Here is a 15,465-nt window from a genome sequence, read left to right on the forward strand (position 1 = left end):
TAAAATTAGAAACTGTAGGGGTCTTTTCCGGCATTATATTGACAGTCCCTGCAATTGACTCTGTCCTGAAAAATAAAAGGAAAGCATGACACGCACAGCACAAATTAAATCAGTACAAATAAAAATGACTTGTTTTTCTTAATTAAGATATTTAAATAATTACTAAAAGTATCAAATAAAAAAAATTAAAAAAAAATAATTATAAATTTGTTTCTTCTTTACTTTCTGTCCCCATCTCCTGAAAGACAGAAGTTCACAAATTACAACGTAGTAAATATCAACTTTCTAACAGCTTAACTCTCCTCACTGTAATCACCCTCGAAAGCTTTCAGTTCCGCGCTTGCAGGCACATCCACTACCCCATTTTCGTTTTCTTTATTTATTTTTAATAATAAATTAGTTTCCGCTGATGCATGTGTGTATGTATGTATGTATGTATGTATATATTTCGGCCGCATGATGTCGCGGTGGCTTGATTTTGATGTCAAACAAAAAGAAAACAAACTGAGCCCGTTGCTGGATTTACTTTGAATGGAAATCCCAAAACTGTTTTTGTTGTTTTTCTAAAACTGTGTTTCAGATTAAGAAACACTCTGTTTTCTTACTCTCCTTGGGTTTCTGCTTTATTTTTGTTTCATTCTTGTGCTTTCAACTTGCCCTTCAACTCGTTCAAGATATTAACTGGTATATATATATTTATATATTTGTTTTCTTTGGTTTTGTTTGGTTGTTTAGAAAAATTTATTGTAAGGTGATTTTTCTTGTTTTGGATCTTATATTATAAAGAATGTTTATGATTATGTCAAGCTCAGTTGAATGGATTTTTATATCATTTTCTTTTTCGGTTAAGGGAAAAATAATAGTATTTTCTTGTGGTTTCTAGGTGACCAAACAGAGTTTTGTTCGTTTGTTTGTAAGTTTATTCTTCAAGTCATCACCTTCTTTAGGTTTCTATTGTGTTGCAGGGATAAATGTATTTCTGGCTTCTAATGAAAGGCTTGATTTTTGAAGCTTAAAAAGGGAGTTTTTTGAGGTTAAAAAAAGAGACAACAAGATATATAGAAAATTACACACCGTCTCTCTTGTCATTCATTGATTTGATGGATCGATCTCTGCCTGGACACTGAGACGAGAATCTACTGGAGGTTTATTTGTTATTCTGTTGAAGCCTTAGTACTGTTTAGCCATCATTGTTGCTTTGGATCTTATTTTCATTTTTATTGGGGCTATTTTTTTCACCAAGTTGACTTCATTGATTCAAAAGTAAAAAGGAAAAATATGATACTGTGAGAGAAAGAATTGAGCTCCCTTTTGGCTTTGTGTGTCAATTTACGAATTTGTTAGTATATTCATCAAAATTAAGCATAAAAGACATTGTTTCTTACTTTCTGGGTCGAAAGATATCTAGATCTTCAAGATTGTATTATCCATTTGAGGAACATACATAGAAGTTCTGTGTTTTTAAATGAAGAAAGCTGTGATAGTGATATTGGTTTCTGACATTGGTGTGGTTCTTGAAGGTTTCTTGTGAATGAGCTGTGAAAAAGGTCTTGTCATTCTGAAAATTTTGTCTCTACAATTACTGGAATCGAGCGTGTCTGTGGTACAAGCTGTGTGATCCATCTTGGTTTGGTGGGGGTGCACCAATAATGCAGGAAATAGTTGTTTGTGTTCTGGGCTTGTTGTTTAGCCACTTCAATGATATTGAAATGATGGTTGTTTGAAATTGAATCTGTTAAGCCAACAAGAAGTTTCACGGTAATTGCTTGTGGTAATGAATCGAGAAATGAAGAGAGGGAAGCAGGAGAAAGGTGGTTCCGATGTGGCTGAGAAGGTGGTTGTTGCTGTTAAAGCATCCAAGGAAATTCCTAAGACTGCTCTTGTCTGGGCTTTGACCCATGTTGTTCAACCTGGTGATTGCATTACGCTGATTGTGGTTGTTCCTGCACATTGTTCTGGTACTCCTTTTGTTGTCTCTTACTAGTTTATGTTAATTTGCTTCTCAAATTTTGAGTCGGAAAAATTATTGATGTCTATATTGATATTTTGATCAAGTAAATTTTGACAATGAATCTGCAGTTATGTTACCATTGTCATCTGTTAAAGTCCTAATTTCATTTGAAATGCCCTTACTCAGAATGCAATTTTAATTTATATTTGATAAAATTTCTGACAAATTCTGTGACTCCCTCTATCTCTCTCTCTCTCTCGCATAAGTTTGCTAACTTCTTGGTAAATTTGCTTTTATTCTTCAGGCAGAAGATTTTGGGTTTTCCCAAGGTTTTCTGGAGACTGTGCCAGTGGTCACAAGAAGTCTCATGTTGGCACAAGTACAGAGCAGAAGTCTGAACTTACAGATACCTGCTCCCAGATGATCCTTCAACTCCATGATGTTTATGATCCAAACAAGGTACAAGCCTAGGTGTCAGATTAGTAGTGTGTAATGTTATACATGAGAACTGAGTGATGATCTTTGTGCTCCTGTGCTGGTTTTGTCTTGCAGATTAATTGCAAGATCAAAATTGTTTCCGGATCACCTTGTGGGGCAGTGGCTGCAGAGGCCAAGAGAGCAGAAGCCAATTGGGTTGTGTTAGACAAGTAAATATGCTAATTTTCTTTCTTTGTTTTTAATCATTCTAAACATGGCCTGAAATTCAGGTATCATGAATGCAAGTTCTTGTTACTCGAGTTTGATGTTCACACATTTATTTATTGATCTTTGGTGTGTCCTTGGCTTTTACTTCAGACAACTTAAAAATGAGGAAAAGCGCTGCATGGAGGAGTTGCAGTGCAACATTGTGGTTATGAAGCGTTCCCAGCCAAAAGTTCTTCGTCTGAATTTGGTTGGATCATCCAGAAGAGAAACTGAAGTTGCCTGTCCGTCTTCAGACCCGGATGAATCATCTGAAAAGCATAAGAAAAACAAGAATGGTTCAGATTCCATTAGAGGGCCAGTTGTGACACCCACTAGTAGTCCAGAACTGGGGACACCATTTACTGCTACCGAAGCAGGAACTTCATCAGTCTCAAGCTCAGATCCAGGAACTTCTCCATTTTTCAACTCAGAAAGCAATGGAGACTTGAAGAAAGAGGAATCATTAGTAATTAGGGAAAATCGAGATATTGAAGACTCTAATTCAGACACAGACAGTGAAAATTTATCTGTGTCTTCTGCAAGTATGAGATTCCAACCATGGATGACCGAATTTCTTAGATCTCATAACCAGTCCACACAACAACACATTGAAGATGAATGTTCAAGAAGAACAAATAGTAAGGCTAAAACATCAACAACAAAAGCTTTACTAGAGAAGTTCTCAAGACTTGGTAGAGAAGCTGGAGTTGGAATGTCAAACTATAGGAACGATCATGAATTCAGTGGAAATGTTAGAGAAGCAATTTCACTATCCAGAAGTGCACCTCTTGGCCCCCCTCCGCTGTGTTCAGTATGTCAACATAAGGCACCAGTTTTTGGCAAACCCCCCAGGTGGTTTAGCTATGCAGAGTTGGAGCTTGCAACTGGTGGATTTTCTCAAGCTAATTTCTTGGCTGAAGGTGGATTTGGATCTGTTCACAGGGGGGTATTGCAAGATGGTCAGGCAGTTGCTGTCAAGCAACACAAGTTGGCTAGTTCGCAGGGAGATCTTGAATTTTGCTCAGAAGTGGAAGTTCTGAGTTGTGCTCAGCACAGAAATGTTGTTATGCTAATTGGGTATTGTATTGAGGATAGAAGAAGATTGTTGGTCTATGAATATATTTGCAATGGGTCGCTGGATTCTCATCTATATGGTAATTTCACAACCTCCATGGATAATTTTATTGCTTATATGACACATGCATCAAATATGTTCATGAATGGCCCCAGCATGTTAACAGCCTTTATGAATATATATGCAAGAGGTCTTTGCATTCCCATTATTGGTTTTATCCTTTTTTTCATTGGTGCTAAATATTGGCAATTGCTATTAGCATTGCCAAATCAGTTCTGGTGATTTATTATATGAATATATCCTAGACAATGGTTCACTATCATCATCATTATCATTTTATTTCTGGCTGGCATCCACTGTTCTGAATATACCAACAATTTGGTTATTGTTTCAGGACGTCATCAAGACCCTTTAGAATGGCCGGCAAGGCAAAAGATTGCTGTGGGAGCTGCTCGAGGTCTGCGATATCTTCATGAAGAATGCAGAGTAGGTTGCATTGTGCATCGTGACATGCGACCAAACAACATCCTCCTCACCCATGATTTTGAACCACTTGTATGGCTCTCTCAATCTCATTCTCTATTTTTGTAAAAGTTCAAAACCACCATTAACTTGATTTATCATTTTCATCCACTTAAATAAATTAGATCATTTAGGGTTTGCCTTGTTATGCTAGTAACAATATGATGTACTTCAGTTGACCGAATTTAGATGTTGTGGGCTTAATTTAGCACTTGCATTTGTTGCTAGGTCGGGGATTTTGGCCTGGCAAGGTGGCAGCCTGATGGTGACACAGGTGTGGAGACAAGAGTAATCGGAACATTTGGGTAAATTGAACATCAACTTTTGCTTTTAACTTCTACTTTCTCCATGCAATTACATAATTCATTAAGGTTCTTCTGTGCTGTAGGTATTTGGCACCAGAATATGCTCAGAGTGGCCAAATCACAGAAAAAGCTGATGTCTATTCCTTTGGGGTGGTGTTAGTTGAGCTTGTTACTGGACGAAAAGCAGTGGACCTTAACCGGCCAAAGGGCCAGCAATGTCTCACTGAATGGGTATGCTTTGAAATATTTTTTTATTCTCATCTGTTTATTGATTATTAGCTTTAGCTCATTCTAATAGGCTAATTTAAAGTAATCTGTGATATACACGAATTTGTTTAATATACCTTAATCTAGAAATTTTTTGGTTTTGTTGCCCTTGATTCATTGCGAATGAATTTTGATTGGAACAGGCACGCCCACTGTTGGAAGAATATGCTATAGATGAACTGGTTGATCCACGGCTAGGGAATTGCTATTCGGAACAAGAAGTTTATTGCATGCTTCACGCAGCATCTTTATGCATAAGACGGGATCCACATTCCAGGCCCCGCATGTCTCAGGTAATAAGAGTAATTGAAGACAGCCAATTTGTTTTACATATCACATCTTATTACTTTTGCAACAAAATTTAGTTGTTTCCTTACTGCTTCATATTCATTTGGTAAAAGGTGCTTCGCATGCTAGAAGGAAACATGGTCATGGATGCAAATTATATGTCAACAACTGGATTTGATGTTGGCAGCTGTAGTGGTCGAATATGGACAGACCGGCAGCAGCAACAACTACCTTACAGTGGTCCCTTGTTAAATGAGGCTCTTGAAAGCTTTAATGGGAAGCTCTCGCTTGATTCACTGAAGCCGTCTTTCTGGGAAAGAGAAAAGGCCAGAAGGACTTCATATGGAGGTGATTTATGAAGAGCTTTAGTCCCCTCCTCAACATGCATCTTACTTGATATGTATTTGGCCCATTTTGTATTTCTTTATTTTTGTCCAATGCCCACTTAAGATTTTACTTGTGTATAGTAGTAGTTGCAGGGAAGTAGGAATAGCGAGGTTTTGTAATTCTTTTGTAATGGAGGAAACTCATTGTATGGTGTTCTAACTCTGCTTTTTTGTCTAAATCAATGAAAGGCCTTGTCAGAATTTCGCCCTTGCAGTGTTCTCTTATCAAAAACTACCCAAGGTAGCTCTTTATATTGAGAGTTTACAAAGTTAGATCACTTGGATGTGAACTTGGTATCTCATTACTGAACTATATATGGTACTAAATAATTCAAAAATTTAATTTTAAAATTAAAATATCATCAAAGGGTATTTGAATTATTGATCTCTTATGTTTGGAATCTCTTTTTTGACATTCAAACTATCTTTTGGAGGTTTACGATGATGTCTTATGTTTTGATTAGTGGGGGACCATAAGATACACTTCATGGGTGCGTAGATTGGTGCAGGAAGACAGTTATTTTGAATGTTTTTAGAGAGGTGGCAAGAAGCAGAAAAAGATAATGTGAGAATTGTCTTTCCTGGAGAAGCATACAAAAGTAAGAGATGAACTCTGCAACTAATTAATGAGGGGGCAGGGGTCTTATCCTGGCTGTAATTTTTTTGAATTTCAAATTGTTATGGGCATATCAAGACAGACTTAACCAGGGACTGTGACTCTTCCATTGATGGCACAGACAGTCAGAAAACACAGGTGTTCCTAAATTAACCTTGTCATTTCTTAGCAATTTGGCATCAAGTCATTTCTCTCTCACACATCACAAGCAACCTAAGGAGATAAAATTGCACAAAAAAATATGAAATGAGAAATGATTTGCCTGTCTTTTCAGACTTTTTCTGTTCAAATTGGGGTAATAGACCAGAGAGAAGTGATTAATATTATATGTCAATACCCTTGCTCTCATTTCACTTGTGTCGTTCATCTAAGTGACATTACAGCACATATACACTAGCGCTTTTTCTCAATCAAACAAATAGCAAAAGCTCCAAAAAATGTTGTTTTCATGACCCGCAAGTTGTGATACATGAGATACAGAATACATCCAAGCCTAACAAAGATGAGAAAGAAGCTTCTAGTTTAAGAATATCTCTCTTTACAACTTGTGACATCTGAAGATTTCATCTTATTCTACAAATTTGAAGGATATATAATCATGAGAGTGACGAATCCCATATCCAACGCAAGATCGTGAAGACGCAGCAGAACAACCATGTTCTAATGTGAATGGCCATGACAGAAGTTCAGTAGAATAACCCCCACACCCTCTTGGAATTATCACAACTTCTAGAATGGGCATTCATTTGATGGAATAATCGTTCCAAAGTATTTTTCGTTTATTCGAAATGTTATTCAAAATTTATTTCGTTTGAACTTTTATTTAATTTAGGGATGAGAAAATACTATTTAAAGTCAAAATGAATATTATTTGTGACACTTATTTGTTGTTATTCATCTTATTAATTATTTATTTATAATGAAAGCTTGAAGAGTACTTCTCCCTATCCAATATCCAAATCTTAATACAATTCGACGGTGGTTTATCATGTGCATATTCGGATTGGATTGCTTAGTCATCTATTGTAAGTGTATCGATATTTTTTTTTTTTGTTTAGTAAGTAAATTTTTCACTAGTTTTACGAGGGCTCGAACCTAAAGCATTTATCTTCTAATGTTCTACAAGTTTTGTTAATCTTTGGTTTTGTATCGACATCATTTAGTAGCAAAGTAGAGCTTTGTTATTAATGGTTGAGCAATTGAATTGTGGTCCAGGTAAGAGAGGTGTGGTGACAGAGGACATGAAGGCTTACCTGAGGGAGACCTTGCTATTCTCCAACATGACCAGCGAAATATAGAGTTTGACAATATGAGGGGGCGAGTTCAAGATCTTCCGCAGTGGCTTGCACAATTATTGATTTCTAAGGAAACAAAAGAGAAATCTCATATAGTGAAACCGGTGAAGAGAAGGGAGAAGGCACTAATCCTTTTGCGCAATAGTTGCCAAGTTGGGGGGTTAGGCCGAGGAACCAACAATACTCTCGAGATATAGACATGAAGACTAAAACTTGGAAGTTTGATAGTAAGACACATCGAGTTTAATGGCTGGTTAAATAGTGTGGAGCATATCTTTGATATAAAGTAGCTTTCAGAAAACAAAAAGGTTAAATTGGCCGCCATTAAATTGAAGAAACATGCTTCAGTTTGGTAGAAGCATGTAAAGGAACAACGGTCCAGGGAAGGAAAACAGAAAATTGCTACTTCGAAGAACATAAAGAAACTGTTGCATCGAAAGTTTCTTCCTAAACAATACTGGCAAGAACCTTTTATTGACTATCACATTGTCAAACAAGGCAAAATGTAAGTTGAGGAGTTCACCAATGAATTTGATGAGTTCCAAATGAGATGTGATGTGGCTGAGAAAGATGAACAAAAAATTGCTTTATTTTTTGGTGGTTTTCGTCCTGAAATTTCAGACATTGTCCAGTTACAATAATATTGGACCTTTGAAAATGTGTCAACTTGCCATGAAGGTGGAAAGCCAACTTAAAAGGAAAAACAACAATGGCTCACAATTCTCGAGTCATTATTGGGAAAGTAAGTATTCGGGTGCTCGCGCGGATTCAACTTCTTCCAAACCAACATATATGGCAGCAAGAGTCCCAAGGAGTTGATATATGATGATGTGAATGCAGAACAAGAGCAGTCAAATTCCGAAGAATACGAGATCATTTATGGAGACCAATTTGAGTCTTTATGTGGAGAATAGTAATAAGCATGGAGGGGAAAATTACAATGTGGGCACTGAAATTTTTGTTAATATAGATAATGTTTCAGTCATGGATGCAAAGGATGACAACGATGATCAAACTTATGATACATCAAATGAGTTTTCGATCGAGAACTCAAATGAAATCAAACCTGCTGATATTCCAAAATTGAGTTCATATCTGAAACTGAGAATGCTTTGATTCAGGTGATGGACATGAAGAGCCCCTTCGTGCTAAGATGTTTGATGAAACTTTTGCTCAGATGGAGGATGTTGTTCTTGAAGATTAGATAAACCTCTTGAAAGAATCCAGAGGTTTATTAGATAAACCTCTTGAAAGAATCCAGAGGTTTATTCCGGTCAATTTGTTGTCCGTTCCATTGCTTCTCCGTTAAAGAACAAGCTGCAATTGAATGTGTTGCTCCTAATCATCTGGACAATTTTATATGACAGACTGCAGTTTTGGCTTCGACGAGCAAGCTGAGTCTGATTAAGAAGCTACATACTCAGCTCCACAAATGCATCTACAAGTAGAATGAGCGCTACAAAAAAATAGGCCAATAAACATTGTAAAAGGTTTGTTTTCAAGCCATGCGTTTAGAAAAAGTGTTTTTTCAGTGGACTGATTCGAGAAATTGGCGTTAAGAGCTGATGGCCCATTTAAATTGCTAGAGCATATCAATGACACCGCTTAAAACAAATTGAGTTACTAAGAGATTCTTTGCAACTTTGCTAAAATTAAAGATTTTGATCTTGTTCTTCAAATGTGATGGAGATATAATCACAGGAGATCATGTGGACCAAAAATTTCCAACAGCAACCCAGCTGAAAAAGAACTCCATGGGGACAGATAGTTTTTTTGCCTCTGCTCCCTTTCCCCCTAGAATCTCCGCATTTTGGACCTTGCATATCTAGAGATAACAGTATAAATACATAATAAAAATCAGTCTAAATCTAGCTGCAATGATAAGAAAACACAATGAAGTCTATGTGAAGAGAAACTTTTTAACGAATGGAGTAGAGAATAGGTACTCTATGTGCATGCCGCCTCGATCAGATGATGGTAACATGGTGCCTTGAAGCTCCTCCATGGCTTTACTAGCTTGTTCAATTTCCTGGGAAATGAAGGGAACAAATGACCGTCAAGAGAGATCATAAATTCAAATTACACCATCTATTCATTAGCAGCTCAGTTCACTAACAGCTACTCAAATTTCTTGGGTTTGGCCATCATGGAACCATTACTAATATGTGGTCCCCCTTATTGAGCATCCATAATCATAGCAAAACAGTTGCCTATAACATCTCAAACATGTAAGCAATACCTCAAAATCAGCAAATGCAACTGGCATTCCACCTTTGGCACGCATTTTAAGCAAACTGAACCCTGGATATCTGGAACCAACAAAAAACAGATAAAGCCATTTAGTTTCCAGCCAAACAATTCACTGGATGATTGACAAAGACAAGAACATAGATATCATCAAAGAAAGAAGCAGAAAATCAAACACTCATCTCATCAAGCAATAAATTTCAACAAACGGATACATAAGGTTGCAATCAACAACTTACAAAGACAAAGCTTGCTTGAGCTCATCTTCGGTGCAATTTGGACCTAAATTTGCGATAAATAAAGTTGAGCATGTTTGAACAACGCCTTCAACAGTCTTTTCAGACTGCTCCCACAACCATTAGAAAAGATAAGAGTCAGAAACAACTCTATTCTGAGATGGTTTAAAAGAACTCACCACATTGATAATATGGTAATCTTTATATGTGAATCACTATTTGCATCATAAATAATATAAAGAATTCTGATTCAGTATTTTTACTCTCTCAATAGGTTTATGAGATAATACTGCCATCATACTGACCAGAGAACTATCAGTTATACCAAGAAATCTTTCAGCAAAGTTGAATAAAATAGAAGTAAGGGCCTATCCTATATTAACATTCAAAGCAACAAAGTACAGATTTTTTGCCTCATTCTTATAACATTTTTCCTCAGGCTGTTGAGTGATTCACTTACATTTATAGATGTTGCTTTGTCAGGAACAGCTGTTGTCTCACTGCATATTACCAGACACAAATACAAACTTAGTGATGCACAAAACGAGTCACTATAACCTAATAAGCCACTCAGTAACCTATCAACTAAACATTGCAAACTTCAAAAACTTCTACTCAAATTTATAACCATGCTTTCTCTTCAAACCTGGTTTCATTTCCCGAATTATCCCTGTTGCCGGAACTAGTGTTGTCTCTTGGAGATGCTTCATCTGTGTCACTATCGCCTGAGCATGAGAAATGTACCAATATGAGCAAATATAATAAGGATAATGCCTATTTTTTCAATTTAACCTGAGAATATGTGCATTACCATCAGCACTTAATGTTTCTTGGGCATTAGCAGCTACTCTAGTTCTTTTATCAATAACAACATAAGCACCACCCCCTGTGAAATAAGAAATCAGCCAACCATCTTAAAGAGCATTTTGGGGTTAATTCAGACAATTAAACTGGAGTTTCTTGCACTGATTTGCACTTATTTGGAGAAACTTCAAAACTTGTGTACCTGGTTTGCGTTTCTTCCTTGAGTTTGATCTAGCCAATTCAATATGCAGGACTGATCCATTTTGTGGATCAAATTTAACACCCTAAAGATAATAATGAAGGAAACAAAGTCAAGAGCAAAATCAATTTCCAAAACCTTCACATCATGTCAATAGAAAGGCAGCACTTCTTTCAGTTTCAAACTTTAGAGTATCACCCAAGGAGGTAAATTGACAAGAAAAATAATCAGAACCAAAACCCCATTCCTATTTGAGTTTTTTTGACTTAACAAAAATATGTTTATCAGAAAATTCACCAAATTGCTCATCTTTTAACGTTCACAATTACACAAACTCTCGGAATATTTTTTATTCTTTTCTTGTCAATACTTTATGAAGATTTAAAAAAGAAAAAAAAATCTCACCATAATAAAATAGGTGGACAAACTAAATATCTATTTCTAGCTAACAATATTTCATCATCCAAAAAGATCTTTAATAAGAAAAATCACCATAAGATCATCATATCCAATTTGATGGCACCAAGACTTCTAAATCAAACAAATACATTACTGAACATTGAACTCTCACATTCAACTCGTGCATAGCTGCAATGGCAGATTGATGATTGAAGAATGTGGCAAATGCAACAACCTGCAAACAAGAAATTAAAGCCTCTGATGTGTTACAAACCCCACTCTACTTATCTACGAACAATAAAAAAGATTGCAAACCAATAAATGACCAACATGTTTCAGCTGAAGGCATTCTTTACTTCAGCTTTTACATTTGAGTAAAGGGTTATCACTTTACATTGTTTCTACCCATTTAAATTCTATTTAAAAAACCCACATGAAAATTGTTCAGTTCTCCCGGGAAACAACAGAAAGTTAAACGCGCCCAAACCCACCCACACCCCACACCACCACCACAAACAAACCCACCCACGCCCCCCAGCCCACCACCAACCAACCCCCCCAAGCAAAACTGAAGAAAATGGAGCTACCTCCTTCTTAGTAAATAGTTCAGTTTTCCCGCGACATAATAAAAACTCCAAAATAATCTTAGGACAAAGAGAAGAAAATTAAACAAAAAAAGGGAGCTACCCAGATTTCAATCAAATTGCAGTCTTCTTAACGAAAGTTTCAAATTTTCACACAAAACAATCAGGAAATTATTATTATTTTTTTGGAGGAAACGATGTAGAAAAGAGGAATAAAGCTACCTGGTTGCCCCGCCCCGTGTACTTTAGCTGGCAAGAGTCGAAGCCAGGTTTCCGGCGAAAAAGGTTGTGAATCTCGCGCGGTTTGACGTCGTCTGGTAGGCCGGAGACGAAGAGGGTGTTTATGCCGATATCTTGGTGTTGGTGGAGGTGATGATAAGGATGATTATGAGGCGGCGTGGCCGGAGAATGATGGTGATGATGAAGAGAAGGCATGTAGTAAGGATCGTATGGCGGATGAGCCATTTCAATCAATGGATTGATTCTATTGAGTCCACCGGTCGTGTTGACGTTGCCGATTTAGAGGTTCTAAGTGTGACTTGCAGTTTATCGTAGGTCGAACCGCTAGTTCCCTCTGTTAATGACAAGGGGTTTTAGAATCAATAAATGTGTGACATAAGGGCACTCCCGTTAAACTAAATTTATCTCAAACAATTTTATGTCTCTAGAGCTTGATAAACTCTTATTGTTTGCGACTTATAAGCTCTTCTTTAGGGTAGTAGTAGGTGAATTTGTATCGAGCTCTTGATCTAATAGTCATTCGAATACAAACTAAGAGTAACCTCAGCAAAACATTATGCGCACTTAACTAACGAAATGTCAACGATTAACTCTTAACTTGTCAACGATACAACTACTCATATAATTCGATCATTTCGTTACACGATATTTTTTCAAGGTTAAGGTATAGATTTAGTATCTCTTTGAATGAACCCTCCGTATACATAGATTAGTGTATATCAACGATCAAATGATATTGAATGAAGCACCAACCTAATCTCACTCTGACCACAAATTTAAGTAGTTATTGTCATCCATCAATAGGCTTATATAAAATATTCATTCCTTTGTTCAATAATGATGAATCCTCTTTTGATCCATCATAGTTTCATACATCTTTTGATATGACAAATCATCACATTTTTGACAACCTTCTATAAAGACTACGTTGGATTGGTGTTAAACCATACCAATCATTGCGTAAGATGATCTGATAACCTCAAATTTAGGGATCACATGTACCACCATTTATTAAGAGAATTTGTTTCATATGTACTAAAATAACCATTTATATGAAACCCTTTTAGAGGATCTGTATGGTTAACACATCTATAACATGCACCCATGTATTGCACCAAGCTATTAACAAACAACTTTGACATGTGAAATCTGTCACCATCATTCAATAAGGTTATTCGACACTATAATAGTTTTAACTATATTTCATGTGTCTTTAGTGAAGGTAATATAAAAAATATGAACGTTTTAAGAATGATCACCTAATGTAAATATAGGGTCTTCACGATCAATTGACATACACTGAATTCTCATCATGGTTCAACCATTCTAAGGTCTTGTTATAAATATATACTCTTACGAACAAAGAAAACCACAAGAAATTACATATTTGACTTTTATTAATGAATTTGTATTGTTAAGAGGATTGATTCTAGGGCACCAACCTCCATAATCTCTTATTTGCACTATAGTCAATCATTCACGTAAACAACATTGGATGATCGTACGTGTTGATCATGCTTTTGTTGCAATGGAGTGTTTATTTTGTTGATATCATTAGTTCATTAATTTTCCAAGGTTAGCAAACCTTTTTTTTTAATTATTTTTGCTAAGGTAAAATCCTCTAAGTATGCAATTAGATCCATTGATGAGACCAAGATTCCATAAGGCAATGGTTTAACATTACTATACCAAATCAAATATGCCTAAAGTCAAGATCAATTCATCATTTGAACTTTCACATTCATCATGCATTTCAAATGCCTAACACAACTTTCATAATAGAATTTATATAACTGACACATGTGACCTGTCTATTTTATTTATATTCTTGTTTATGACCTAACTTATTACTATCACTATTCCTCAAGCAATAATTTCATTTTTCATAAACAAAGAAATTATCTACATTCCTTTCCAACGGTTTAAGGATAATTTTTTGTTTGTTGTACAACAACACTTATTTGAACATAATTAATATCTCTTAAGAGTATCTGAAGTATTTGAGATATCAATTTAAGTACACAACATGACGTACATGATTATTCTAATAGCAAATTTTAGTAGAAATCAAATCATCTTTATCTCTGACTTCTTATGTCTAACAACACATTTCCTAATAGAGACATATCCCATGTGACGTAAAGGGATCCTTTCGAATCCTTTTATGCTAGATTTCTTCAACTTTTCATTCATTTTATACACTCTAACTTAAATTCTTTGGAGTTATATAGGAGAAAGGTAATGAAAAGTTGGTGTTTTATGGACAACTACAATTCCACTGGTAGTATATAGAAGGATTAACAAATTGATTGAATTAACTAGAAATATTTTAATGATTTTCGTTGGATTTGAAGAGTTTCGAGGTCCTTGATAGAAATAGAATTCTAACAATGACGTGTACATTGGTTGGGAGAAGACAATAGTGTGACTGTCACATGTGGTAGATATTTGACACTCCATGTGTGCATGCAATATATTATTTTTCTACACATGAATGTTTCAAGCTTTGAAAAAGTTATGGATGAAAAGTTGTGGAGATCACTTAATATGCAAACCTCTGTGCATATGGCCACCATTTAGGTATGCCAAAATAGGCAAACCGCCAAATACAAGAAAAAGAGATCTAACCCAACAACTAAGGAAGAAAAAAAATTTACACTTAGGTGTAGCACTTGCAATATTTTGGGGCATAACGAGGGCAATTGCAAGGAAAACGGATGAGAAATAGTCTAATAGTCATTTTCCCTTTCTTGTGCCTTAAGGTTACGACACCTTTTGGTCTGTTGTCATAATGATAGTACTTCTCTTCATTGTCAATCGAAGGTTCTTTCATCTTTTCTCTCTCCATTGCCAATCGAAGGTCCTTTCATCTTTTCCTTCTATAAATTTTATCTTCAAATATGGTTTAGGCATCAAATGAGAATTTACTGTTATTTACTTTTTTTTTTTATAACTAAAATTGAATTCACTTTTTTTTTAGTAAATAAAAATCCCAGTAAATAAGATATTTTAAGAATCCGCATAATTTGATTCAAATTATAAAATTTAATCAAATATCTTAAGCATTATAGTTCAGTTTAAATTATAAAATAGTTTAGTTTTAATTAAATAATTTTTAAACTGTTTTTTAAAATTTATATTACAGTTTGAACAATCTTTAAACTGAACCAAGTCATAAACCATATTTTTTAAAATATATATAAAATTATATCTATAAAAATCTTTTAATAAATAATTAAGTGTATAACTTATTTTTTTATTAATTTTATTAAATAATATATATTTAAAAATACATTATTTTAATTAATTCAAATTATAATCTAAACTAGATTAAACTATATTTTTTCAGTTTAATTTAATTTAAAAA

The 15,465-nt window shown here is 35.3% G+C and overlaps 2 protein-coding genes across 4 annotated transcripts; one reads left to right on the forward strand and one right to left on the reverse strand.

Moving 5' to 3' along the window:
• The first annotated feature begins 424 nt into the window (after positions 1 to 424).
• Positions 425 to 5,679, forward strand: LOC123205814 (inactive protein kinase SELMODRAFT_444075-like). Of its 3 annotated transcripts, XM_044622857.1 has the most exons (11): positions 425 to 684; positions 966 to 1,145; positions 1,521 to 1,958; positions 2,256 to 2,410; positions 2,504 to 2,598; positions 2,747 to 3,789; positions 4,105 to 4,265; positions 4,461 to 4,537; positions 4,621 to 4,768; positions 4,948 to 5,097; positions 5,206 to 5,679. In XM_044622857.1, exons 3-11 carry the CDS (start codon positions 1,775 to 1,777, stop codon positions 5,449 to 5,451), a joined length of 2,259 nt encoding a protein of 752 aa, XP_044478792.1. In that variant the 5' UTR covers positions 425 to 684; positions 966 to 1,145; positions 1,521 to 1,774; the 3' UTR covers positions 5,452 to 5,679. The 3 variants fall into 3 exon arrangements, with proteins under 3 accessions (XP_044478792.1, XP_044478791.1, XP_044478793.1); XM_044622856.1 differs by having other exon boundaries at positions 966 to 1,958; XM_044622858.1 differs by lacking the exon at positions 966 to 1,145.
• A 3,191-nt stretch (positions 5,680 to 8,870) lies between these two features.
• LOC123205815 (U2 small nuclear ribonucleoprotein B''-like) lies at positions 8,871 to 12,481 on the reverse strand. The gene is made up of 10 exons (XM_044622859.1): positions 12,081 to 12,481; positions 11,447 to 11,509; positions 10,879 to 10,960; positions 10,684 to 10,758; positions 10,519 to 10,597; positions 10,333 to 10,372; positions 9,876 to 9,979; positions 9,629 to 9,698; positions 9,336 to 9,418; positions 8,871 to 9,214 (listed from the first exon to the last, which is right to left on the reverse strand). Exons 1-10 carry the CDS (start codon positions 12,321 to 12,323, stop codon positions 9,184 to 9,186), a joined length of 870 nt encoding a protein of 289 aa, XP_044478794.1. The 5' UTR covers positions 12,324 to 12,481; the 3' UTR covers positions 8,871 to 9,183.
• Between the last annotated feature and the right edge of the window lie 2,984 nt (positions 12,482 to 15,465).

The sequence above is a fragment of the Mangifera indica genome, unplaced genomic scaffold (genome assembly GCF_011075055.1).
Source record: "Mangifera indica cultivar Alphonso unplaced genomic scaffold, CATAS_Mindica_2.1 Un_0016, whole genome shotgun sequence".
Classification (NCBI taxonomy): Eukaryota; Viridiplantae; Streptophyta; class Magnoliopsida; order Sapindales; family Anacardiaceae; genus Mangifera; species Mangifera indica.